The following is a 25,410-nucleotide window of genomic DNA, read 5'->3' as shown; positions in this document are numbered from 1 at the left end:
GCGCGGCCAAATATATATATATATATATATATATATATATAAAGACTGAAAAGACTGGATGGGAGGAACAGTCCAAAGCTGGGGATAGTTCTTGCTAATGCCATCAGTATGAAAAAATGGGCAGCTGGGCAAGATGGGGACCCGTCCCTGGCTGCTCACTGAGGGGCTAAAGCTCTCTTGGCACACTAGCCCCCCGGATCTGGCTAAGCACCCCATGCCACCCAGGGCCCTAGCAGGCCCGAGGGCTGTAGCTGTGAATGGTGCGGCTGTGTGTATTTCAGTCTCCCAGCTGCTCACTATATTGGAGTTTCTAGACTGTGGTGGTCAAATCTGGGCAATGACAGGATGGGAGCTGGGGATGGGCTGCCTCCCTAGGTGTCAGGCCCTGACCACTCTGTCTTGGAGGTGAGCCATGGATAAGAACAACTCCTTATGATAGAGAGGCGCTTAATTATCAGGTCCTCCAGGCAGGGCCTCCTTCACCAGGTAGTGCAGGGAGGCAGAAAGTAAGTAAGAGCCTGAGGTGACAGCTGTGGGAAGACTGCTTGACAGTGGGCATGTGGTGGTGAGGCAAGGGGGAGTGTGATGGGGGGAAGGGGATGAGGGCAATGGGCTTTTTATCCAGCTGGAGTAGCTTTGGTGACCAAGCCCTTGAACCTAGAGTTAAGTCCCTGTCTAACTGCAGTTGAGCATGATGAGGGGGCTGCACAAGGTGGTCTAACAGAGCCCAGGAGCCATACCTCAAAGAACTGCTTTATTGATACTGCGAGGCTGGGCTTGGCTGCCCACTCAAGTGGTCCTGTAGAAAATACCTGGGAGCTGTGACTGTTCTGGCCCAGAAGCAGCTATGGCCACAGCAGAGGGAATCAGAAATCTTGACATGAATGTAGTCTCTTTGTGGGCGGGCAGGGATGTACAGCCCTGCACTGGCTCCTGCACTGGCTGGACCCCCAGAATGTTTTTGGCAAATCCTTGCCTTGGCTCAGGGCTCTCGGCAACCAGTATCAGGTGTGAGGGTTGGCTTAGGAGCCATGGCACCAGTGCCCCTGCAGCCACTTGCCTGAGGCTGCCTGCTGAGGTACAGTCTTACCTCAGATGGCCTGGGCTGGCTGTGCTTCAGAGGCCCCATGCCTGGCATAGTGGTTGTCTGGAGGTGGAACCAGGTAGCAAGAATCCTGGGTAGTGTTGGCGAGAAATAGCAGAAGTCTGTGGCAACCCCCAGCAGGCCTTCTTCCCTCTCCTCAGAGCAGTCAGTGCCCTGGAGTAGCTGAGGGTGTGTCAAGGGGGGCTTGGGAGAAGAGGTGCTACACTCAAGGTGGTCTAGAGTTACAGCTTCGGGGGAGCTGGCTCAAAGGTGATCAGGCTGGATTCTGGGACAGGCCCCTTCCCTGGGAGCGTGGGGCCCTTGTCTGACGGCAGAGGGCTATCCACCTTGGCCCCAGCCTCCTCTTCATCGTCTTCCATGCTGGGCCAGACGGACTGGTCCTCCACTCGCTTCAACCGCTCGTTGAGGGCCTTCAGAGCCAGTTGCCTGGGACCAGGGGAAAGATGACAGGTCACTCGGGATCTGAACTTGGCTTATGCCCTGCACTCTTTCCCCCAGGAAACTGACATGCTGTACTGCTCACACTCCTCTCTCAGAACCCTATGGGTTCTCCTTCCCCATACAGGACCCAGGGCTCCACAGGGATTGGATTAGGGCACACTCTGCCATCAGAACGAGGACCCAAAGGCTGTAGGGCCTTCCTTCCATAGCTGGGGCACCTCCAGGCTGAGAAGGCCAGCTGGGTGCCTGCCAGCCTGCCCACAGGCCAGCCCCAGGAATGGTTCTGAGGATGGTGCCTAAGGTTGGGCAAAGCTGGTGTCCCTGGGCAGACAGGTGGAAGGGCAAGTCCCTGGACATGTGAGTTTCTGCTGGGCACTGGCATCACATTCAAGGCATTACTTCTCCCCCTCTCCTTGTTAGGAGTATTTTGAGCCTCCTGGCAAGGGTCTGTGGGGAAGTTTGGAACTCAAGCACCTGCCTTGGCTCTCAGCCTGGGAAGCAGGGCCAACCTGGGTCAGCTCACCCCTCCTAACTGACTCTAATATTCTCCTTCCGAGAAGAATCTCCAAACCCACCAGGACCTGTGTTAGAGCAGGAACACACAGCGTCCTAGCAGGAGGAGAGGAAGGAGAAACAATCCATGTGGGTAGGGCACAGGCCAGAGCCTACTGGTTTCACTGGGCAGACCCCTGGAGACCCCACTCTGCGGGGAGGTAGGAAAGTTCGCTAGAAGAAAGTATATACGTGCACTTGGGACCCTGCCCACCAGGAGTTGGGATGCCCATGCTGCCAGGTAACACTTCTACTAGTGGTCACTGTGGATCCCTGATGCCTCCAAGTCTGTGCCACCAGCATGGGGGACCTGTATAGCCTTCCATGTTCCAGCAGAAAACCAAAATCTCCACCATGCCAGGGAACATGACAAGAGGGACAACAACAACATAGGCACAGAAAGCCCCAGCACACTTCCACCCTGTCCTCCAGCCTGGCACCATGGCAACTTGGCACAGACAGGATGCTGCGACCCAGGCTCCCATTCTGGAGACTGCCTTGTCAATTCTGTTTAAAGCCTGCCAAGGTAGAGAGATGGTGGCATGCTAATCACTCCCTCACAAGGGTCAAAGGTAGGAACCCCTGCCTCCCACTATCACTAGCTCTTTGGGTCAGGGAATGGCACGCAGCAAGATGTCAAACTGGTTGGTGGAGTAACCCCCATCCCCAAGCAAGGTAACAACCACAAGACTATGCCAAGAACCCACTTCCTGACACCCCCCACCCCAGTCTGCCTCCACCTGTCCATTTTCTTGGGGCTGCGTAGAGGTTTTTTGAATGTTCAGCCAACCCTAACAATCCAAGATCTCCACTGGGGGAGGGGCCACCACTGTGGCCTGGGATCACCTGAACAGCTCTGAGGACAGCTCAGTTTCTACCAGGCCCAGCCCTCCTGACCGCATCGCTTCCACTGGATAAGGTTAATAGAGACCTCGGTCTTTAGGATTCATCAGCCACAGAGACACAAACTGTAGAGCCTACAATTAAGCTCTGCAGCATGCTGTGTGTACTTTTTAACACCTGCCACCTTGGACCATAGTAATCTGTGGCCTTCCCCAGCTGGAAACTCCTTCAAGAAAGGGGTGTGGCCCACAGCCCCAGTGGAGAGTAAGCACAGGGACAACTCCAGCTGAATTCATAAAGCTGCCTGCTAAGAACTCATTTCACAGGTGAGCAAAAGCAGAAGGCTTTGACAAATGCAGACAGTATGAACAGAGCCTGCTCTAAATTTCACTACTCAAGTAACTGCATCAAAGAAAACACTCAAAAATAATGTTGAGGGGGCTTCTGGTGGCGCAGTGGTTACGAATCCGCCTGCCAATGCAGGGGACACGGGTTCGATCCCTGGCCAGGGAGGATCCCACATGCTGTGGAGCAACTAAGCCCGTGCGCCACAACTACTGAGCCTGTGCTCTAGAGCCCACGAGCCACAACTACTGAAGCCCATGCGCCTAGAGCCTGTGCTCTGCAACAAGAGAAGCCCGCGCACTGCAATGAAGAGTAGCCACCGCTCGCCGCAGCTACAGAAAGCCCGCGCGAAGCGATGAAGACCCGACGCAGCCAAAAATAATAAATAAAATTAAAAAAAAAAAAAAAAAGAATAATGTTGGAAACAGAGCTGTGACCACTCTGGTAAGTCCACAGACCTGGGAGAGACAGAAAGAGATGGATTAAAAAAGATCTGTCCTGCCCTGGCCAAGGTGCATTCAGTGAATAATTCAGTTGGGATTCCTGATGGTGCAGATGGCTTGGTTTACAGATAATGAAAAGGTTGTCTCCACTTCCTGGTGTGGTCATCAGGCTCCCTCGGTGGGTCATGTGGCTGTCCCCTGGGTTTGGTGACACATGCCTGCCAGAGTAGGCGGGGGTGGTGGGGGTGAGGGGGTGTGTCTAAGTCTAGTTATACCCCAGGCTTCCCTCTCAATAAATAAGCGGCAGAGAAGCACAACATCTGAATTAAGGCTCAGGAAGAGGGTGTAGTCCAGCGTTTGGAAACTAGGGTGGCCCAGACCATCTCCTAAGGATCCCATGTTTCCTTCTCTGTCCCTCTCTCACAGGGGAAGAAGGACCAGCAGGTTGTTTCTGGCTCCCACAGGACCAGTGTCTAGGGTTTGGAGATTCTGAGACAAGGCCAGGGTTACGTGTAACTGGCTCTCCATTTGCCCCTCACACAGCTCAAAAGGAAGCAGGGCATTTCTTGAAACTTAAGCGGCCTGAGTGGTGAGAAAGGCCACTTTTACTCCCTAATTTTGGAAAGCACCTCCTGCAGCCCAGACACTTAAATGCTGAGCTCCAGGCCACAAGCTGGCTTTTCTCTCTTTCTGAATCCGCCCCGACATCTGACTGTAGGCTGCCAGCCTACATACAGCAAGCACCTCAACAGATGGAATGTGACTTGATTAATAATACTATCCTAGCTCGACAAGGTTTTGGAAGATTCCACAGTACCTTCTCCGCTCTGCGTCTTGAGGGTCTGTGCCTGGGAGGCTGATGGTGATGGAGGATGGGGCACCCACATCATAGCGCTTCACTGTCTTCTGGCATATCTTTACCTTCACCAGGAGGCCATGCACCAAGTTCGCCAACAGCCCCACCACAGGCTGCAGGATCTCAGGGAAGAAGGTGGCAAAGGCAAAGTGGTCGGCCATGTCGCCTCGGCCTCGGCTATGGCGCTGGTAGAAGCGAAGATACACCCAACTGGAGATCAGCCCAAAGCCATAGGAGGCCAGCGCTGGGCTCTGGAGCAGTGTGGCCAGCCGCAGCAGCAGCAGCAGCCCCAAGAGCAGCATGGGCACCACACTGACACGCACCTGAGGCACTCGCAGGACCACACAGTCCCCCATGGTTTGCTTGAGTGCCACCAGGACACCACCTAGGAAGCCCAGGGCGCCGTGGATGCGGACAGTGAAAAGGTACACCAAGTTGAAGGAAGCCATGTAGGTGAGGAGGTAGGCGAAGGCCCCCAGTAGCCCCACAGACACGTTCACCACTGAGAAGAAGATGAGCAGCTCCAAGGCCCCCCAGAGGGGCTCCAGCAAACGTCCAGCCACCACCACTGTGGCCAGGCTGATGGCCACATCCCACACATGCTGTTCCATCAGCCCATGGGTGGCCAGGGTCCAGATCCAGAAGTTGGGTGGAAAGAGGTAGCCTGGGGTGACCGCCAGGCAGCCCGTGTCCACGGCGAAGGACAGCAGGTAGAGAAATAGTACCGCAGCGCACAGAGCCTTCACCACCACGCTGGCGCTGGACAGGATGGCCCCCAAGTGTTGGCGGGCGCCCGGTAGGGCGCGCTGCATCTTCCTGGCGGGCGTCGGCCTTAGGAAAGGGTTTAGTGGGCTAGGGGCCTCCCCGGGGCCTCGTCCCAGTCCGGCCCCGACGGGAGGCCCGGGTCCGACCTAGTCACTGGCCTATGGCCCCGGTGAAAGCTCCACTTCCGGTCGGGTCGACTCCGGTCCCAAAGGGCAGAGCCGGGCCTGGTCGCGGGGCCGGGGCCTAGGCCCCTCGCCGGGGATCTGAGGGAAGACCCTGGGCAGTTTAGGCACGCCTAACTGCCTGCTCTGTGTGGCCACCGCGCCGACCGGAATGGCGGTGATCTCAGGGCTCGATCTTCTCCATCCACTCTGGGGCCCTACGGTCGACGCGGGACTGGAGGCTGGTTCTGGGTCGGAGTCCAAGTCTGGTCAGCTCCGCCTCGGCCTCGGCTTCGACCGTACCTCCTCCCTTCTCAGGCGCCGACAAACAGCGGCGCTGCGCCTGCGCGCCCGGAGAGGCTGCAGGAGGCCCTCTGAACGTCGGCCTTGCGGTTCCGCGGCATGCTGGGACATGGAGTCCTCAGCCGGAGCCGGGACCGGCGGATATCAGGGTTCTGGGTAGAACCTGTGCGCCGGAAGAGGAGGGTGTGCTTGGGAGTTGTAGTTCTCAGGACCGTTTCCGTCGGTTCTCCTGAGGTGGCGGAGGGTGAACGGGCATCGCTAACCTCTGGAGAGCAGCGGGTACCAGCGGCAGCACAGTTGCAGGCCACGCGCGTGCTGAATTTCCCGGAAGGATTGGCTCAGTGTGTGCCTGTTTATCTGAGTGGGTGTGTCCTAGTGGGCAGGTGTGCAGGTAGGAATGTTGTATGGTCCAGGGGGCGCGAACTCCTGGAACTTCCGCGGTCTGGTGTGTGCCTGATCCAGGTTGGAATTCTTGCTCTGCGTTTTGGCGGCTGTGTGACAATGGCCAAATTCCCGAACTTTGTTGAAACCCAGTTTCATGGACAGTAAAATGGGGATGATGACAGGACCTACCGTGAGGATCTAAGGGGACTGGCGTGTATAATGCCAGTCCACCCTGGGTGCTCAGTGAGTGTGTTGCCCAGGCTGCCCTTGTTACAAATGAGGTGGAGCCCATACCGGAACTCGGATCTCCAGCCCCCAAAGGGGTGAGACTGGACTTCTCTTAGTGACTCTCTTCCTCACCACAGTCAATCGCTGATCCTGATGAAGAGAGAGGTCTCTCCACAAACTTGGGTCAGGCTGGCCTTGGGTCTCCACCTCACTGCAACGGTGGCTTCAGGTAGGTTGTGTCCTGTGCAAAACTGATTTTTGTTTTTTGTATATTATTTTTTTAATATGCATATAATTAAAATAAATGTATGACAAAGTACATTTATAAAGTGCAGAATCCCTTCCTTTCTGCCACTGATCTCAGTACAACTGCCGACGTGTGCACAGCCTTCCAGATCACAAAAGGTGTTGCTTTCCTTTACCTTTGGGCTCTGGGTTCCTGCTGCATGCCACCTCAGGGTAGGGTTGCCAGACATAGCAAATCAAAATACAGGGCGCTCAATTAGCATTTCAGTTAAACAATGAATAATTTTTTCAGTATAAGCATGTCTTCAATTTTTAGCATAGTTATGTCTCATGCAATGTTGGGAACATACTGAAGAATATTCATTGATTATCTGAAATTCCAAGTTTGATTGGATGTTCTGTATTTTACATGGCAGGTCTACCCCAGGACCTCTGGGGCTGTTGCGGAGCATGGGAGCTGCCTCAGGGGTTGCTAGTTAGGCTTTGCTCTGTGGCCAACCCTTGCAGAGGGTGAGGAAAGGTGTCTTCACTAAGACCTGGAATGCCCTCTTTTATTTATTTAGCGTCCAAGGTCCCCAAGCCACAGGCCACCTCATTTCCAAAACCTTTGCTGGTTTCTTGCATCTGGGAGAAAGGATTTCTCCTAAGTCTCAATTTGCTCATCTGCGGTATGGAGATAAACTAATATCCAACTCTAATGTGTGGTGAGTACTCAGCACAGGGTGAGTACATAGTGTGGAGTGTGTACTGTAAAAGAGCAAGTGTCAGTAGTACTGGGAAATCTCTGCACTGGTGGTTATAAGTCTTTCCCGTTGAAAAGAAACTCGAAGGTCACACAGAATAGGATTGACTATTAAGAGAGTTGGGATTAAAATGAACAAGGGTGTAGGGCTTGCCAGAGGGAGGCCCGAGATTTGCTGAAATGGACTCAGAGCTGTGTTCCAGCGTGAGCAGCAGTGGCCACTGACAGCACCAGGCCTCCTCTGGGCTGGGAAGGAGCAACCATCATGCTTGTGGGTGGGCCAGACCTTGGCCTCCTCTGGACAGCAGCACTGGCCCTCAAGCACGAAGTCATGGACTTGGGCCAGGTATTCACTCTTTGCTCCACCTGGAGGACCTGCGTAGGCCCTGGTAGTCTGATCCTATTGGCTAGAAGCCTGCATCTCATCTCCATCTTCTTTCCTCCACAGTCTTGGCCTTGAGCCTCTGGGAGACTTTTTTTTTTTTAAAGACAGTTTTTCCTGGAGGCTTTTGAGAAGATTATACAAGACAAAGGATGTCAAGGATCTAGCACTTAGGAGGCCTGGGAAGCGTCATGCCCTCCACCCACCAGAGACCTGGATTGCTATGGCCTTCACTCCCAATTAAGTGGTAAGTGGGGCTCTGAGGTCATGGCCACCTGTCTTCAAGCCACCCAGTCCTCACTCCAGGGCAGAGACAGTGTATGGGAACCATTTGAAGTGAAAATATGAACATTATTTAATAACTGATCTTTTGTAATAAACCATTTGAAAATATTTTACAAGGAATCACACACACAATATTTTACAAAGTTTCTTGACTTTTTTGTCGCTGTTGTTTTTCTGACTTGTCTGTACAAAATAGAACAACCAAAAAAAAAGGGCAGATAAAAGGAAATGGCCCCCCAGTCCCCCACAGATCCCCCAAGCCCGAGGTGAGGGGACAGCCAGGTCGGGTGGGTGATGAGAAGGATCAGACCCAGCTGGGGGTTTGACAACTACCTGATGGGGATTGCTTTGTCTGCTTTTCTGTTTTTTAAACTTAAAATATATATTAATTTATCTGTATATGTTTCTTTCTTTATTTTTATATTCTCCATTGAGCACCTGACTACACTACAGTTACACACACGCCCCTGCAAGACATGGCTGGCATCTAGGCTGGGTGTACAGCATGGGTGCCCACCCTGGCACCAGCAGTGGGCATGGACCATACACACACACTGAGCGACAAGCAACGTGACATTAATTAACGGAGCCATTAATTAATGTATCACCCTCCCCCCCTCCTCCCAGTCCATCTGAGCCCTATGGCCATATCCCCCTGCCCTCAGTCCCCCAATGGCCCCCAGGCTGGGATGCCTTTGCAAGAAATGACCAGAATGAATGGTGTGAAGAGATGTTCCCAGGCCCAGCCTGTGTATGTGCACAGAGTGTGTATATGTATGTGCAAGTGTGTGTTCAGCAGGGAGGAGCAGTTTGGCCAGGGAGTGTGTGAGTGGGAAAGAGACAGGCCTGAGTGTATAAGGGGCAGATTGGGGGTGGGATGACCCAGCTAGGAGTAATCAAGTCACCCCCGCTAAGGCAAAGGGTGATGCCTGGTGAGAGTTCCTCTGCTGAGGGGTGCAGGCAGTGGCATGTGGTCCCACTGGGGGCCTGACACTAGTGAGAAATGGTTACAGTGAGCACCTGGCAGGGTCAGGGGCAATAAGGGGACACTGGCGGCTAGGTCAGGACAGAGGGGTCTTCACCCTTTGCCCCAGCATTTGGCACTGTTTGACATTCAGCTTTAGAGATGGGGGACCAGCTGGGTTACAGGTCACATAAGAGGCGGATGGTGAGCAGGAGATGGAGTGTGCACATGCCAACCTCCTACCAACCCCTCACCCCGTATAAGGCTTTGTGAGCCCCCACCCTCACCCCACCCCAGGGTGTGTGTGTCTGTGCACGTCTGTTTGTGTGTGTGCCCTCCTGGGTATGTCGGAGTCCAGTTTCTGCCCTCAGGGCTCCAGATGTGTATGGGGTTGAGTCTTAGCCGGTGTCACTATCACTGTCCTGCCACCTGCCGGGCTTGGGGAGGGACAGGTGGCTGTAGGCCTGAGAGAGGCAGGAGCTCATTGGGGGCTGCCCCAGGACCTCTCTCCTGCCAGGACTTAAGCTGGGATGCACAGGCCTCAAACTGCCCATCTCAATTTCCTCCATTATTCCCAGATTTAGCCCTGGGTGTAGCAGAAGGGCCAGGTTAGAGGAGTCCAGCTGGGGCAAGACCTAGGTCTTCCACACAAAGGGAGCCTCGGGGCAGGGCGGGCAGTGGAGGTCTGGTTTGGCACCAGTACTGTGGCCTCCCTGGCCCAGCCCTCCGGGGTGGGTGAGTCCAGTGGGAATGAGGGGTCTGGGGACACTCTGACAGTTCAGCAGCCAGACATGGCTTGGGGGCCAAAGACCTGCGGCGCCTTCCTTCGGGACCCCCCCCCCCCCCCCCCGCCACTCCAAGGCGCAGATTCTCGGGGCCAGACGCACTCAGGTCCTTCAGTGAGGGAGGGGGGCGAGGCTCTAAGGTGGGAAGTGTGGGGCGAGGGAGCAGGGGAGCGGCGGGGAGGCCTGGTGGGGGGAGGGGGCACTCAGAGGCGGCGAGAAGGGTGGGCGTGGACTTGAGGCTGCGGCCGGGGAGGCAGGCTCAGGAGGAGCAGCAGCTGCAGGGACACCAAGACGCCCAACGACGGTGGGAAAGAGGCTCCGCGGCCGCAGTCTGAGGTATCTTCCTGTGGAAAGAGACAAGGAGCAGCCGGTCTGCCCGGGCTGGGCGGGCAGGGGGTGCGCAGGGCCGCACTAGCCCTGGGGCAGGGGAGCTGCAGGTCAAGGCCGCCGCCCCCCTCCTCACCGTGGCGTTGTAGTCGAAGCAGATGTGTGGGCCTCTCCGGTATCGGGGTCTCTGCACCAGTTCACACTGCTCCGGGCCGTCCGCTGGGCATGGGTGGGGAGTCAAGGGGGCGGCGGCACAGAGGGAACGCGCTGGGCGGGAGGGGCCGGGGAGCAACGCGGGAAGGATACAGTGTGTCTCCTTCTGCAGCAGCCGGCCGGCCTCACACTGGCTGCACAGCGGCTTCTCTGCCACCACGAAGAGAAGGTTGGTGTGGGTGAGTCTCTGCGCGTGGAAGAGCCTGGAGGCAGCACAGAAAGGCGGGGCGCTGAGGTTCGCCCCACCCCGCCGCCCCTCCCCTCCCCTCCCCTCCCCTCCCTTCCCCGCTGCAGCCCCGGCCCGGCCCGGCCCGGCCCGGCCCGGCCCGGCCCGGCCCCGGCCCGGCCCCGGCCCGGCCCCGCCCCTCTGGCCAGCTGCGCGCGCGCACCTGGAGCAGTTTCCGCAGTCGATGATGGCGTTGTAGGAGGCGTTCACCGAACCGAAGTAGTACTGGGTCTGTTTCATGACGCAGCTGCTCTCGCGCACCTCGGGGTTCCCCTCGGCCTCCGCGGGGTCTGCGAGGGTCCAGAGCCCCTCAGCTGCACCCCTACACCCTGAGCCTCGCTAAGCCGTAAGCCCTGCCCTCCCTTTGGAGTAGGTCTCAGATTGGGGAGGGGCTTTGAGGAGGGACCTCCAAAGCCCTACCTACCTGCCTGGAACCAGCTGTGGTAGATGAGACCATAGAGAAGTTGCTGGAACAAAGACCTGCAGGGCATGGGTCACCGAGTGGGAGTGGTCAGCAGAGGCCAGTACCGTGCCCCATTTCTTTCCAGCCCTCCTGCCCAGGGAGCACCCTCCCGCTCCCATTTCCCCTGGGGACTCACCAGGCCGCAGCAGAGGTCCACCAGGCTAGGTTAAGGAAGTCTGCAATGGTGGGCTGCAGTGGAGAGAGTGGCATGGGCTCCCACTGCTGCCCCTGGACCTGGTTCACCCCCAGCTTTCTCGTTAGAGGTAGGGGGGTCATCTGTGGGCAGGTCTCCCAGTCCCCCCCATATGCAGGCCAGGCATTGCTGGGGCTCACCACAAAGATGCCCCGGGGTGCGGCACCCAGGTTGCCCGGGGGCAGGGGGGCACAGGCTGCCTGATAGTCGTAGGACTCCTTGCGGGTGTAGAAGGAGTTATTGTAGAGTGCCAGCATCAGGTTGGCATCCACCTCACTGAAGAATCTGCCCACCTGGGGATGCCGGGAGGCAGTGGTAGTCACAGGGCTGGCAGTGCCATATCCCCAGAAGGCTCAAACCCGGACCCTCTCCTTCCACCCTCTTCCTGACCCTCACCTGGTCCCACTGATGGTTCTGGTTTGACAGCACCAGGAATCCCCCATCATCAATGAGAACACAGAGCAGGTCCTGAGAGGTGGGAAAGGGGGAGGAAGATGGGGAGGGGCTCCAGCCCAGCCTTTCCTCCACAGACCCTGGCAGTCCAGTAGCTGAGTGGAGGGGGCACCATTCCCCCAGTTCTGGTAAAGCTGTGAAGTCAGGGTGGGATGTTGAGACCCACTGGCTAAGGGATGGGATGGGCTAGGAGCTGCATTTGGGACTCAGGTGTCCAGGAGTGGCGTAAGCTAGGGTTCAGGGCACACGCACCTCGTTGTTAACCTCGCAGTCCATCTCACAGTGGCTGTTGGGGCCGCACTGCTGGGCAGAGAGCAAGGACCGTAAGTGCCCACCAGTTTTCCTCCTCCCATCACCCTTTATACATCGGGGACCCTGCCTCCCCAGAGGCACCAGAGCCACTCTGAGTGGGAGGACTGGTAGGGGTTCCTGGGGACTTCAGAATGGGTGCTTCTGGGCTTACTGCCCTCATCCCTGACCAGATACCTTCTGAGGCTGGTCCTGGTGGGTACGGTTGCTGGCTAGCACCTTGAACTTCTCAGCCCAGGCCTCTAGGTCCAGCTTAACGCCTACCACTGTGGGGGAGAGCAAGGGGCCATCAATGCCCACCTACCTGGGCAGCACACTGCCCATTTTCTCTTTCCATACCTCCGCCCTGGGTATTCACCTGCTGGCCTCAGTGTGCGTCCACCTAGGCTGAGCTCCACAGCCGTGCTGACGAGGATGCCCACCGTGTCATTCTCCAGCTCCAGCGGCCTTAACCGGGCTGGGGGTGGGTGAGGTGGGGTGGTCAGGAGTAGGGGCTGGCAGCCACATGACCACTCTGTGCTGGGCCCTGTGAGCCCAGGAACCCAAGGCAAGGCTGACCTCAGCCTAAGCACCGGGCACCTAGCATAGCATTTGGCACAGCCTAGCCCTCTCTTTATCTGCCCCATCTCAGCCAGCCAGCCTCGAATTTGAGAGGGACCTCAAAGAGCAGAGCCTCGCCCTGGCTGAACAGACAGAGAAGCCTCAGCTTCCCACCTGCTGCTGTGCGCCTGGGAGGACACTCACCATCCTGTTGTGGGGGCTTGAAGACATAGCCATGGTTATCCAGGCTGCGGCGGTAGAAGCTGGCATTGAAGGGCTCAGGGGTCTCTGTCCAATCCTCAGCTGCCCTGGTCACACAAGAGGTTTGTGGAGGGCTGGCTGGTGGGGGCAGTGGTCTCAGCAGATGCAAGAAGGCCTCTGGGCAGCGGGACAGGCAGGGTCCCAGCAGGGGCAGGGTGTCGGATAGTGGGGCAGGTCACTTACTTGTTGGGGAATACGCGAGTGATGCCACCATCAGTGGCGGCGAACACGGCCAGAAGGCTGTACCTGGGGGCAGCAGGGAGGTGAGGTCACAGACCTACTTTCTGCAGGGCACGGTCAGCGCCTCTGGGCCCATCCCAGCCTCCTGCCCCCACAGGCTGGGTGGTGCCTACGTGTTGAGATCCTGGTCCCGCCACACGCGCTCCACCAGCTGCTGTGTGATGCCCGTGTCCAAGATCAGGTTGTGCAGAAGGAAGTTGTTGCCTGGAACAGGAGGGTTGGGGTGGAGGGAGGATCTTCTTGTGAATCCCTGCCCACTCTCCCCACTACCCCCAAGGCTCCGAACCTTCCCCATGACCTGGCCCAGGACCTGCCCTTGGTTTGGGCCTCCATGTTTCCACACCTGCCCAGTCTCTGGGTTCCTCTGGGCTGCCCCCTTGCCGTCTGGCACTGCCCAGACCCCGCTGCCCCACCAGTCACTCACACTGCTTGGAGTCTGGAGTCACTTTCTCCATGAGCTCAATGAAGTTCTTCAGGAACTCAGTGTTGTTGTCTGAGGCATTCAGTTCCTTGCAATACTCTCTGGGGGTGGGGAGGGGCAAGAAGAGTGGGCTTGGGGGGATGCACAGGGCAATAGGGTTGAGGCTTCCCAACAGGCCTGCCTGGCCATTCGCTGAGAAGCCCAGGCCTCAGGGAGGGGCATGTGTATTCTTACAGGCTGCAGTGACTATACGCCCAGCAGGTAACCAGGTCTGGACAGGGGCAGAACTGACATGCTTAAGTGCAAGAAGCAGAGAATGAGGGTCTGCTTCCTCCACCCAAGCAGGTTCTCCCTTCTGGGCATGGCCCTGCAGAGCCTCCCACCTCTCCTGTGTAGCTGGAGCTAGACGGTGCACCTGGGAGGCCCCAGGAAATGCCTCATGGCTGGCTCATCCAACTGTGTGCCATAGTGTTCCGTGGGCACAGTGGGTGGAGTCCTGACACTGGCTTAGTTGGTCTGAGACCTCATCCTGCTGCTTCCTGGCTGTGTACCTTTGGGCAACTCACTCAAGATCCCTGAGCCTTAGTGTTTTTCATCATACCACAGAGGGTGTCACCAAGTCAGTGGGAACACGTGGCTCCTTGGATTGGCTGTTCCCTCTGCCCAGAGTGCTCTTCCCCCAGAGATGGACAGGCCAAATCCCTCACCTCCTCAAGGTCCTCTCTGGGCTCAGAGAACGTAGGGGCTGAAGGGAGCAGGGAGATCTGCTTGGGGTTCTGCTCCCCAGGAAGTCTTGGCAAGCAGTCCTTCTACCCTGGTACATGGAGCTATCTTTCCTGCCTAATCCCTCATCCATACCCCTGCCACCAGAGACCTCCTCACTGGCCTGCATGGCAGCAACTTTGTGGGAAATTTTTAAATGCTCTTCTTCCCGAGGCTGTGCTAGGGCCCAAAGCTTGATGAGGGCACCTGGGACTGAATCTCAGTCCCCACTTGCTCCCAGGGCCTTTGTGCAGTACACAGCCTGCACTTCTGTATGGGGGAGAACACACCTGATACACTTAGAGTGACACCCATACAGCTGAACCTGGGATACAAGTCACCTGCAGTCCCTCCCCCTCACATAGTATGTACATTTACACTCACCCAACACATATTTATTGAGCTCTCCTGTGCCAAAGATACAGAGGTGACAAAAACAAACATGGTCCCTGCCCTCAGAGCTCCCTCAGGGTCCTGTGGGCCACACAGGCCTTTCCATACATTCCCACAGTCACCAATGCACACGGCCACCCCACATTTACACTTGGACTCTTACAAATGTACATGATGACTCACAAATACAAACACACATCTACAGAGAGTCACAGCGAACTTTGTGGGTGCATGCACGCACGTGCACACACATGGAGGTTAGGAGTGTCCAGAGCCCCCGTGTGGTACCTGAGAGTGCCCATGGATCTCTGTCAGTTGCACCCACCTGCCCTCATGCAAAGCCCAGGCCACAGGGCTGCTGGCCTCCTCAGATGTGGGCCAACAGACAGAGGGTGTGCACACGAGGGTGCATGCCAAGGATGGTCCAGGCCCAGGCCTGTGCTGGGCCCTGATCCCTTACTTTCCAGAGAGCTCTTCATAGTCCCCATCCCCTCATCCTCCTCCCGTCCTCAGTGAGCCACCACACCTAGATGGGGCACTGCCGACAGGGGCTCTGGCTGGCTCGGTCGCCACACCCACACAAACACTGACTGACACAGGACAAGGACAGGTGTGGGGTGGGGGTGGGGTGGGGAGGGCGCCACAAACCAGAGCAACAGCTGCCCAGTGAGGGGCGTGCTGCGGACAGCCGGCGCAGGGCAGAAAGGGCTCCTCCCTGGTGGCCTGGGAGGGCAGGGAAGGTCAACAGAGAGTCCAGAGCCCTCCCGTCCGAGGCCTGGTGGGAGCTGAAGCTATGGGCACTGGTGCCTGGTGTGCCTACATGGCCCAGGTATGCACACGGCCACACATACAGGGCTGTGCATGGCAGGGTGACACTGCACAGGACACAGACACATAGCTCCAGGCAGCAGTGCAGGAGGTGGGCCCAGGGAGGTCGGGTTGGGGGAGGACACCTCAGCAAGGCCACACGCAAGCTACCTGGGAGCAATGAAAACATGTCCTTCAGACTCAAAGCTGCTGGGGAGCAGGAACTCAAAATCTGCAACAGAAACGGGGGGTTATCCGGCGGGGGCTGGGGAGGCCGGAGGCCAGGGGTTCAGAGCTGACGGGGCTGGAGGGACAGGGAAGAGGGTGGCTTGAGGGAGGGAGACACCAGCAAAGAGGAAACCCGCCACTTCCATGTTCAAGTTCGAGCCAGAGAGAAGGGGCGGGCGGGGAGGGCCTGTGGAGACTACAGCATCGCAGGAGGAGGGCAGTTATAGCCAATATGTTGCCCAGGCCTGGTCCTCTGTCGGCAGTGAGTCCCTTGGCGTGGCTGTATATGCTTCCATACGGCTGTATAGCACATATACACGGACATACACACACACATATATATACACACACTGCTATATATATGCATGGTCTGGGGGAGGCACCAGTCTCGCTCTTATCACATCCATAATGGAAAAAACCGCATGCTGAGCTTCCTTCCTCCAAAGAGACTCTGAGGAATGGAACTGGCTTTTGGCTGCGGAGTTTTATCTCTCTTTGCTGTAGCTGTTTGCATTTTGGTAGGTCTTGCTTTTATTCTGTGTCAGGCATCAACATGGCCAAACCGAGGGGGTTCCTCACGGGCACAGACAGTCCAACCAGAGACAGTGTGGGCAGCTGGGGGTGGGCTGCAGTGCATTGTGGGGGTCCAGTGGTCTTCCCTGGGGTAGGAGGCTGGGTGAGGGGAGATCCCTGAATGTTCCCACACTGTGAGAGGAGAGTCTGGGAGCTGGGAGGGCACAGAAGCGCTGCTCAAACATTAACACCCTCTTGGGCCGGGGGCATGAGGGCAGGTTCTGGTCTATCCAGAAGGCCTGTGTCTGATCTATCCTTCCGAGGACCTGTCTGGGCTCAGAGCAGCAAGGGAGAAGCTGGGGGCTCCAGAGAAGGCATGGGGTGCTGTTGAGGGATCCACCGACTGGGCCTGTACGTGTGTGAGAGTGAGCACATATGTATGAGCATGTATGTGCATGTGAGAGCACGTGTGTGTATGCATGAGTGTGTAAGCATGTGTGCATGTGTGCAAAGGTCCCTGTGTGGGTCTGTGAGTGAATCTGGGGATGTGGCTACTAGGGCTCCTCTGGGGCCTCTCCCTGCCCAGCTGGGCTGGCCACCTTGCTGGTCTGAGTCTGGGAGGTGTCCCTCTGTTCTCTTACTCTGGGCAATGCACCTCCCTATCCTTTCACCCAGATTCCAACCTCTTTTTTTTTTGTTTTTTTTTTTGCCACGCGGCATGTGGGGTCTTAGTTCCCCGACCAGGGTTCGAACCCACGCCCCCCCTTCATTGGAAGCCTGGCATCTTAACCACTGGACTGCCAGGGAAGTCCCAGTGCTTTATTTTTGCAGAAGAGGGGTCTTCCCTGTTCCAAAATACTCCCACAGTGCACTGCAAGATTCTGGGGAGGGGGACTTTGGGTGCCTGGAGGAGCTGGGCAGTCACTGGTTGGACTGTTGCTTTCTGATAGGACTGTGAGGCAGGGTTTGGACACAAGCCAACAGGGAAGGGTTGGGGTGGGGAGAGGAAGAAGAGGAGAAAGAAAAAGAGGTGGGGGGAGAGGAAGGGAGACTATGCTATGGTTGTCATTGTTATCAGGGCCCTGCATTTCTGGGGTCACTGGGAGGGATGTAGGAGGGGGAGACAAGACAACTCAAGCTAGTGGGAGTAGGGCACGTCCTCCACCTCCACCCAGGCCAGTGGGGGCAGCTGGATCCCCTTTGCTGGACTAGGCTGGACAGGGCCACTAGGGCTTCTTAGGGAGGCCCTACTTCCCCATGCAGACTGGGGACAGGACATCTCCCCATGGCTCTCCATGGCCCATCTGCCTCGGTGTTCCGTGGGGGGGCCTCTCTGTGCACCAGCGGCAGAGACCCTTGTGTGCTGTCCTCTCTCACTCTTGTTCTTTGCCAGGGCCTGTGAGTTCACTGCCTACCTTTTCCCGAAGTCTCTGGCTTAAGTACCTCTGAGTGCCAGAGGTACTTCTTCTTCACCCCCAGCCTGATTCCCTCTAAGCTCCTTTGCTGGCCCTTGGGGTCCAGAAAGATCCCCTTCTGTTCCCAGCCAGGCCCAGGGGCCCTGAGTCTGCCTTTATTTCCCAGGGGAACACCTTCCATACCTGACCACTCTTCCCAGGAGCAGCCAGCACCCCAGGGCAGGGCTGGGCCAGTGGGCCTTTACAAAGTCACCAGGAGTAGCAGGGGTGGCAGGGGACAGGGGTTTCAGCACCTAGGCCAGCGTTGGGTCTGCCTTGCTCTCCTGGTGGCCCGGCTGCTGCCCTATCCTGCCCCTGGGCCCCAGGGTCAGGGTGTGGGGCTTCCAAAGCCTTCTGTCTCCCCTTGGGAGGGCCGCCAGCTTGTGGAGAGAAACTGGAGAGATCTGAGAAGGGAGAATATCCCTGAGGAAGCCTCACATAAGCCCCTTTGAGGACTGATCTACCCCCTACATCTCAGGCCCCTTGCCCTAGTGGGTGGGAGGTGGTAGAGAGGCATCTAGCCCTGTCCCCACTGTTGAGTTGTCTTGGAGGGACAGAGAAGGTGGGGTGGGGGGCAGAGGCCTGCCCAGAGGGAGCCAGGAGGATGAGGAGAGGGCCTGAGCTCTCAGAACACGCCAGAGACCACCCTGCAGGCAGGGCCGGGGGAAAGGGCTGCTGGCTCTAATAGAGGTTTAGGGATCAGAGGAAAGGCAAGAACTAGAGGAGCCCAGGGGATGCTGGGGGGGGGAGCCCTGGAGAGCAGGGGTTTGGCTGGTCCTGGGCAGGGAGGGGGGCAAGCAGGGGCGTGAGGGCAGGGGGTGGGATGGGGAGAGGAGGGTGCACTGGTTCTGAATATACTTGCCCTTCAGTTTGCTGATTGGCACTGGGACAGTCCACCAAGAGAGAAAGCGAGGAAAACAAAAACAACACAAACACAAAAACAAACGAAAAGGGGGAGGGGAAGGGGAGGGGCACAAACAATATTTTATTCAATGGCTGTTTGAATGAAAATATTGTGTCTCATCATCATACCGAAAGGAAACTTCTTGCAAAAAACGACATGAGAGAGAAAGAGAGAGCGAGAAAACTCAAAGGAGATGAGCCCCAGTCAGCCAGGCTGGTGGGGGGCGCCCGGTGGGGCCGGAGCCCCAGCCTCCCTCCCAGTGACCTTGGGCGGTGGGCAGGCGGGGCCACGGGCTCCAGAGGCCTCTGGGGGAGGCCCAAGGTGAGCAGGACATGCAGGGATGAGCCACAGGCAGAGGAGCAGGAGAGGGAGGGAAGGAAGGAGGAAGGGCAAGAGACAGGGAGGGTGGGGGAGGCAGGGATGAAGGCCCGAGGAAGGGAGCAAAGGAGGGGAAGGGGTAGGAGAGAAGATGGAGGGAGGAGAGTGTGAAAGGAGAAGAGAGGGGGAGAGACTGAATGGGGAGTGGGAGGGAGGGGATGTGGGAGAGAGAAATGGAGGGAGTGAGCAGAAGGAAGAGGGAGGGAGAGAAGGTGCGGGTGCAGGGAGGGGAAAGGAGGAGGCAGGAGGGCGAGAGGGAGCGGGAGGGAAGGAGGAAGGGCAAAGGGAGAGAGTGAGGGAGCAGGAAGGCGATGGAGGCAGAAGGTGAGAGAAGAGGTGAGGAGGAAAATAAGGGAGGATGAGCGAGGGGGGACAGAAGAGGGGGCAGGGTGGAGAGAGACCCGGGGGTGGTGCCACAGCGGGAGAGCGCTGCGCAGGGAGCAGGGGGCAGGAGGGATGAGAGGAGGGGGTGTCTTCCAAGAACTCAGCCCCCAGGCGTGTGTGGGGGAGGCAGGCTAAGGAGGGAAGACACGGAGGAGGAGAAACCAAAAACAGAACCTCAATGGAAACCATGAGAGAATGGTCTGGAACCAAATCTGAGAAAAGGCAAGCATGCAGAGTTCCACAGACTTTCCGATGGCTGGTGTCCCAGCCTGCGGGCGCCTGGGGGGCGGGCAGATTGGGCAGGAGGGGCCGCCTGGCCGCAAGCGGCTGGCTATGCTGCCTGGGGCCAGCCAGGGTGCGGGGCAAAGGCGGGGGTGCAGGGCGCAGGCAGGGGCCGGGCCACTTACACTTGACCTGCAGGATCTGGTCACTGAGGTTGGCTTGGAGGTAGAAGGTGCTGTAGGGCGGGAGCACTAGCCCTAGGCTGGGGAGGAGGGGATGGGAGGAGCACAGGTCACTGCTGGAGAGAGGCGGGCCCCATTGGCACCCTCCTCCCCACGGCTTTGGAGCTGGGTGAGAGGCCCAGGCTGTGGCATCCCCTCCCCCGACCACCAGGGACACCTCTCCCTGGTTAGCTGTGAGAGATTCAGGGCCTAGGGGCCTGGGCCCTCCACTTCCCAAACTCTCCTGGAGGCCTCAGAACTCCCAGCCCAAAGCAATTCCCCATCCCACCCCTCGCCCCAGCGGCCTCCCCCAGCACACCACCTGCCCAGCCAGTCTCCTCCAGCTGGCCAGCAGCAGACTCACAGGGGCAGAATACTGTCAGTGAGCTAGGCTGTGGGGATGGGGGTGGGGGTGTTGCCATGAGAGCGGGGTCCTTAGTCCCCAGAGACTCAGGCCATGTGAGAGCCAGCTAAAAGCAGGGCTGGCACTATCACAGTGAGGGGCAGTCATGGGCTGGTGCTGGAGTGTGAAGGAGACCAGCTCTGGGGGCACGCAGAAGACAGTCAGTACACTCTCTGAGGCTGCGACAACTGCTGAGAGCAGGCCGGTGAACGTGCTGAGGATGACATCCTGCATGCACACATCCAGGGATACAATCCAAGGCGGGAGGGATGTAGAGAGGGTGGTGGGGAATGGGGAGGCATCAGATGCACTGTCATGTCTCCACTGTGCGCTCCCAGGAGATGCTGCTTGTTCATGAAGGGCCAGCGAGGGACCCTTGGGACTGAGCACCCAGGAGTGAGAAGTAAGCAGCCCTGGCTGCTGGGGCCCCACTGGGATCGTGGTCACAGCCACTGAGATCTGGCACACGGGGGTGGGGGACGGAGGGGCAGCTAGGGCTCTGGGGCTGCCCTGCCCCTCCCTGCCTGCCCAGCCTGGCTCCACTCACCTGTAGTTGGTGCTCCTTATAGGCACCCAGGTGTAGTTCCGCATCACCTCGTCTATGTACCTCTGGGAGAAGAGGCTGGGTCAGGTGCTTGGGGTAGCAGGCTGGGGTGGAGTGGGGGGTAGGAGGGTGTCCACCCTGACCTTCTGTCCCCCTTCTGTCCCCTTCTCACCTCATCCAAGGACTTGACCAGCGTTCTGATCTGTTTGTGGCCCTTGTTGCCATCGATCATGCTCCGACGGATCTGGAAGGGTCAGAGACGTGAAGGGTGGGGCCCCTACCCTTCTCTGCTCTGGATGCCCGCCCCCATCCCTCCTCCTCTTCTTCTCCTTACCTCCTCCTTGTTCTCATCCTCCAGCTCTGCATCCAGGAAGTCCAGGGTCACAGGCTCCCGGAAGTTGGTGGTCTAGGGGAGGCAGGGCAGGAAGTCAGGACCTTCTCTCACAGGGTTTACCCCCCATCTGCAGGCCACCCATCTGGCTCACCTGGGGCTTGAGGCTGGGGTGCAGCAACACGTAGCCATTCAGGTCAATGGCAAACACGTAGCCGTTGGCTCCAAGCTGGGGGTATAGGTAGAGGGGCTTAGGGCCTGGAGGGTTGGGCAGGGATTTCCTGGGCTCCAGAGCTCTTTCTCATCCTGCCTCCCACGCTGCTGGGGGGTGCCATCTGCCTTCCTGGGTCAGGGACCCCAACATGCCGCTCGGCCCCAAGCCTACCTCTCAAGCCAAGTCCAGCAGGCTGGTGCCCCTCATGCACTAGCCCTGGCCCATGCTGGCCAGCTCTGTGGGACCTTAATGTGATTTGGCCTTCTCAGCCCCTCCCCCGGGTTCTCATGGCGCTATCAGTCAGCGGAACCTCTCCACCTCCGCTGGCCCCACAAGGCTGCTGTTGCCCTCCCCTCCTCTCCCCACTACGGCCTCTTCTTGGTCCCCATCTTGGTGGACCGCAGGGGGACGAGTGTACCCTTGGACTACCTGGGGTGTCCCTTCCAAGTGTAAGGGAAAGAAAAGCAGGACTCTGGACTCACCCCATACCTCTCTGAGGCAGTTTTCTCACTGCAGATGGAGGCCAAAGACTTGGGGCCTTCATGTGGCTCAGGTTTAAGCATGCTGACACACATCTCCCAACCTTTTCACAACCAAGTCCCAAACTCTTTGCCATAGGCCCTGGGTCAGCCACACTGATCTGGCCCCTTCCCTGGCTTATGATTCTGTTTTTCACCTTCAGGCCTTTGCCCAGAGAGTTCCCTTTGCCTCCAAGGTACGCCTTCACCTCCTTTCTACCCAGGACACTCCTGCCTATGTGACGGACCAGGGGTCGACAAACTAGGGCCCATGGACCACATCTGACCCGCTGCTGGTTACTGTACTGCTGTGAGATAAGAATGGTTTTTACATTTTTAAATGATTGAAAAAGAGGGATTTCTATTTCATGACTTGTGAAAATTATTCGAAATCCAAATTTTAGTATCTACAAACAAAATTGTATTGGAACATAGCCATGCCCATTTATTTATGTTTTGTCTCTGGCTGTTTCCTCAATGCAGTAGAATTGAGTATGAGTATGAGTATTTAGGCTGGCAGAGACTAAAATATTTATAATCTGGCCCTTTACAGAAGTTTGCTGATCCCAGTTCTAGGCCCAAGATCACCTCCTCTGGAAGCCTTCCCTGACCGCCTGAACTCAGAGAACTCCACAGAGGTGTGGGAATCCCCATCAGCCTCTGCTGAGCCTGGCTTGTGTCCACAGGAGAGGCGGAACAGGGAGATGGGCAGGTAGACACTCACCGTGTAGTTGGGAGTCAGCCTCTTGATGTCATTCAAAGCCACGTCAATGCCCATCACGCCCAGGATCAGCTGGTTCTGGGAGCAGAGGCAGGGGGTCTGCAACAGGCTCAATTCCATGGGGGGAGCCACCGTGCCCAACTGCCCATGCCCATGGCCTCAAGCTGCTGCCCCTGTCCAGTTGAGAGGCCTGCCTATCCGCGCTCCATCCCAGACCTGTTTTGGGCATGCACAGCTCTCGAGACCCAGGCATGACTAGCCCTTCCCCAGTGGGGAACCTCACCTTCTTTTCCCCAGGGCCATCCTGCGTCAGGTTGAAAACAGGGAGGGTCCCTGTCACCACCAACCCCAGCCCCTGAAGGGAGAGGAGGAGGATGGGTCAGACTCCTGTGGCCAGCCATGCCCCCACCCTGAGTGTTCAGAGCAGGGGTGTGGGGACAGGCCACCTCTCTTTCTCCTCTGTTTGGTTTACCACCATAAGGGGGCCCTCATGGGACCTGACCCTGTGGGCACATCCTGGGGGGAAGGTCACCAGCCCCACCCCTTCCTTGCCCCGAGGCCTTACCAGTGCATCCTCGTACACGTTGGTCCATTGAACCTGCTTGGCCTCCTTGCCCGCCAGCACCATGGGCCTGCCCAATACATCTAGATATTCCTGGGGAGGTGGTGGGGGCAGGGGTGGGGCGTCATGAGTCTGCCCCTCCCACTGTATCTTCCCTGTCCTGCCTCCCCATGTGTCAATTAGCCACCAGGGGGCGCTCTCATCACACAGCAGCCCATGGTTCCCACGACCCCGCGAAGCAAAGACAAGGGGCTGGGAGGAGGGGCGCCCCCACAGTCTCACCTGCGTGTTGATGCGAATGGCACCGATGGAAGGGATCTCAAAATAGTAACCTGTGAGGGAAGGGGAGGCAGAGGTGGGCCTGGGTGCTGCTTGGGATCCATGGCACAGGAGGCCCTGTACCCTGGGGTGTGTCTGCAGCCCTGACTGGTCTCTTAGGTTCCCTCTCTTTTTGGTGTCATTTCCTCTGAACTCATGTTCCTTTAGTGCTCCCTGCCATCACCCTGTGAATGGGACCAATGACATGGAAGGGGCTGTGAGTGTAGGGGTTTAAGGAAGCAGAACTGGGATGAAAGGAGGAGCCTGAGGCCTGAAGTCCCTCATTCTAGGATGGCAGTGACATTCAGAGTCCACCTGGAGGCCAGGCCCAATTGCATGGAGCGTTGGATTGACCAGAAAACAGATGCAGGAGCAGACAAGCTAGGGACAGATGAACAATGGACAGTCAGATAGGTGGAAAGAGGCTGAGTCAGATGGACAAGTTAGCCACATAGAGAGATGACCAGTCACATATACAGAAAGACAGACACTGGATGAACAAGCAGCTGGAAAGCTGGACATATGAAGGACACGTGGACAACCAACCCAATGGATTGGCAGAACACGGCAGGCAGGCCCTGTGGCAGTGACACCCGGACAAGGTACCTTTGTTGGTGCAGGCCATCCACTGCAGGGGTGTGACGTCGTAGTTGTGCTGCCCCACGGAGAAAGTAAACACGCGCACCTGTTTGGGGCTTGAGGTTACTGCCGTGGCCGCCAGAGGACAGCCCTCCCCTGTACTGGGCCAGGTCAGGGCAGCCCCCACCTGGGCTGAGCCTCACCGTCCGGTTGGGCCAATTGTACTTCTCAAAGACGTCCTGTACGCGGTCCTCACCGCCGTCCGTGAACATCATGATCATCTTATTGCAGTTGGCACGAGTGATGTTGGACTGGGCAGGAGTAGGTGTGGGGTCAGGCAGCTTTCAGCCCCTCCCTGGTCCACAGGTGGGTCTCCTTCCCCGGAATGGGCCTGGCCCTCTGGCTCCCCTACCCCACAGTTGACAGTGCTATCTGCCCAACCTGCCTGTTGGGTACTAACAAGGTCATCTATCTTGATTTCCCTGGTGTCACCAAGCCTGGGCCCTTGCCTGTCCCTGGCCACCCGTTCGCCCACCCAGGGGGCTCACATTCTGCAGCTGATCGAAGGCATACTCAAAGCCGGCCTTGTAGCCTGTGGTGCCCTTGGCCACCATGCCCTGCACAGCTTCCTTGAACACCTTCTTGTTACGCACGTTGGCCTGAACCAGGTGTGTGAAGCATGACACAGGCTGTGCCTTTTCATTGAACTGCAGGGACAGTGAGAGTGGTGAGTGGCCTCAGGCTGGCCTGGGCATGCAGGGGTTGCATGGGGCAGGAGGGAGTGCCCGCCTACCGCCCTTGCCACTCACGGAGGCAACGTTCACATAGTCATCATCGGAGAGTGTGTCCAGCATCTCACAGACAGATGTCTTCATCAGCTTCAGGGTCAACCCGCTCACGCTGCCACTCCTGGGGGGTGGGTCACGGAGGCGTCTGCTCGGCCTCAGGTGTTCTCCTGCTGCTTCCCCATCATGTTCCCCAGCAGCATATTCTAGTCCCTAGCCCCGCCCCCACCCCACCTGCCAGCATCGCTCACTCACACATCCACGATGATGACCATGTCCTTGGGCGACGAGGCCCCCTGGATATACCTGCCCAGGAGAAGCCTCAGTTAGGGCCAGCCTCACTGAGACCTTGTGGGTTCTTCCTTCCTTCACCCACATACTGATTCAACATGTTTCTTTTTTTTAATTTTTTTTTTTTTTCGGTACGTGGGCCTCTCACTGCTGTGGCCTCTCCCATTGCGGAGCACAGGCTCTGGACGCGCAGGCCCAGCGGCCATGGCTCACGGGCCCAGCCGCTCCGCGGCATGTGGGATCTTCCCGGACCAGGGCACGAACCCGTGTCCCCTGCGTCAGCAGGCGGACTCTCAACCACTGTGCCATCAAGGAAGCCCAATTCAACATGTTTCTATTGAGCATCCATGGCATGGGTCAGACAGGGTTCTAGGCACTGAGGACACCGCATTTAATAAAGCA

General features: G+C 57.6%; 2 protein-coding genes across 4 annotated transcripts in view; both read right to left on the bottom strand.

The window, feature by feature from the left end:
* Positions 1–733: 733 nt before the first annotated feature.
* On the bottom strand, positions 734–5,861 carry TMEM115 (transmembrane protein 115). Its single transcript, XM_032648623.1, has 2 exons — positions 4,547–5,861; positions 734–1,531 (listed from the first exon to the last, which is right to left on the bottom strand). The coding sequence occupies exons 1-2, from the start codon at positions 5,395–5,397 to the stop codon at positions 1,327–1,329; spliced, it is 1,056 nt and encodes a 351-aa protein (XP_032504514.1). The 5' UTR covers positions 5,398–5,861; the 3' UTR covers positions 734–1,326.
* A 2,080-nt stretch (positions 5,862–7,941) lies between these two features.
* CACNA2D2 (calcium voltage-gated channel auxiliary subunit alpha2delta 2) overlaps positions 7,942–25,410 on the bottom strand; it is a 142,158-nt gene continuing 124,689 nt past the window's right edge. The window contains exons 9-39 of one of the 3 annotated variants that reach the window (XM_032648618.1): positions 24,973–25,023; positions 24,742–24,841; positions 24,481–24,639; positions 24,136–24,243; positions 23,960–24,038; positions 23,318–23,367; positions 23,039–23,128; positions 22,757–22,828; positions 22,477–22,551; positions 21,175–21,249; positions 21,024–21,095; positions 20,862–20,933; positions 20,693–20,754; positions 19,707–19,783; positions 18,496–18,516; positions 15,610–15,670; positions 13,480–13,577; positions 13,169–13,259; positions 12,999–13,061; positions 12,759–12,862; positions 12,373–12,471; positions 12,192–12,280; positions 11,958–12,005; positions 11,649–11,720; positions 11,393–11,545; positions 11,196–11,248; positions 11,021–11,076; positions 10,760–10,886; positions 10,464–10,573; positions 10,294–10,376; positions 7,942–10,174 (exon numbers count right to left, since the gene is read on the bottom strand). In XM_032648618.1, coding sequence (XP_032504509.1) covers positions 10,034–10,174; positions 10,294–10,376; positions 10,464–10,573; positions 10,760–10,886; positions 11,021–11,076; positions 11,196–11,248; positions 11,393–11,545; positions 11,649–11,720; positions 11,958–12,005; positions 12,192–12,280; positions 12,373–12,471; positions 12,759–12,862; positions 12,999–13,061; positions 13,169–13,259; positions 13,480–13,577; positions 15,610–15,670; positions 18,496–18,516; positions 19,707–19,783; positions 20,693–20,754; positions 20,862–20,933; positions 21,024–21,095; positions 21,175–21,249; positions 22,477–22,551; positions 22,757–22,828; positions 23,039–23,128; positions 23,318–23,367; positions 23,960–24,038; positions 24,136–24,243; positions 24,481–24,639; positions 24,742–24,841; positions 24,973–25,023 — 2,611 coding nt within the window. In that variant the 3' untranslated portion in view covers positions 7,942–10,033. Of the gene's footprint in view, positions 10,175–10,293; positions 10,384–10,463; positions 10,574–10,759; positions 10,887–11,020; positions 11,077–11,195; positions 11,249–11,392; positions 11,546–11,648; positions 11,721–11,957; positions 12,006–12,191; positions 12,281–12,372; positions 12,472–12,758; positions 12,863–12,998; positions 13,062–13,168; positions 13,260–13,479; positions 13,578–15,609; positions 15,671–18,495; positions 18,517–19,706; positions 19,784–20,692; positions 20,755–20,861; positions 20,934–21,023; positions 21,096–21,174; positions 21,250–22,476; positions 22,552–22,756; positions 22,829–23,038; positions 23,129–23,317; positions 23,368–23,959; positions 24,039–24,135; positions 24,244–24,480; positions 24,640–24,741; positions 24,842–24,972; positions 25,024–25,410 lie in introns of all 3 variants that reach the window. The other 2 variants (XM_032648619.1, XM_032648620.1) reach the window with 2 other exon arrangements.

The sequence above is a fragment of the Phocoena sinus genome, chromosome 11, assembly GCF_008692025.1.
Source record: "Phocoena sinus isolate mPhoSin1 chromosome 11, mPhoSin1.pri, whole genome shotgun sequence".
Taxonomy (NCBI): Eukaryota; Metazoa; Chordata; class Mammalia; order Artiodactyla; family Phocoenidae; genus Phocoena; species Phocoena sinus.
The sequence above is the reverse complement of the archived record's forward strand: the minus strand, read 5'-3'. Positions and strand labels throughout refer to the sequence as shown.

Excerpts from the sequence above, each read along its gene's own strand:
- TMEM115 (XM_032648623.1), bottom strand. The coding sequence starts at position 5,397 with ATGCAGCGCGCCCTACCGGGCGCCCGCCAACACTTGGGGGCCATCCTG. Across the intron at positions 1,532-4,546 it reads CAAGACGCAGAGCGGAGAAG|GCAACTGGCTCTGAAGGCCC; the intron begins GTACTGTGGAAT and ends CCCTGGTCCCAG.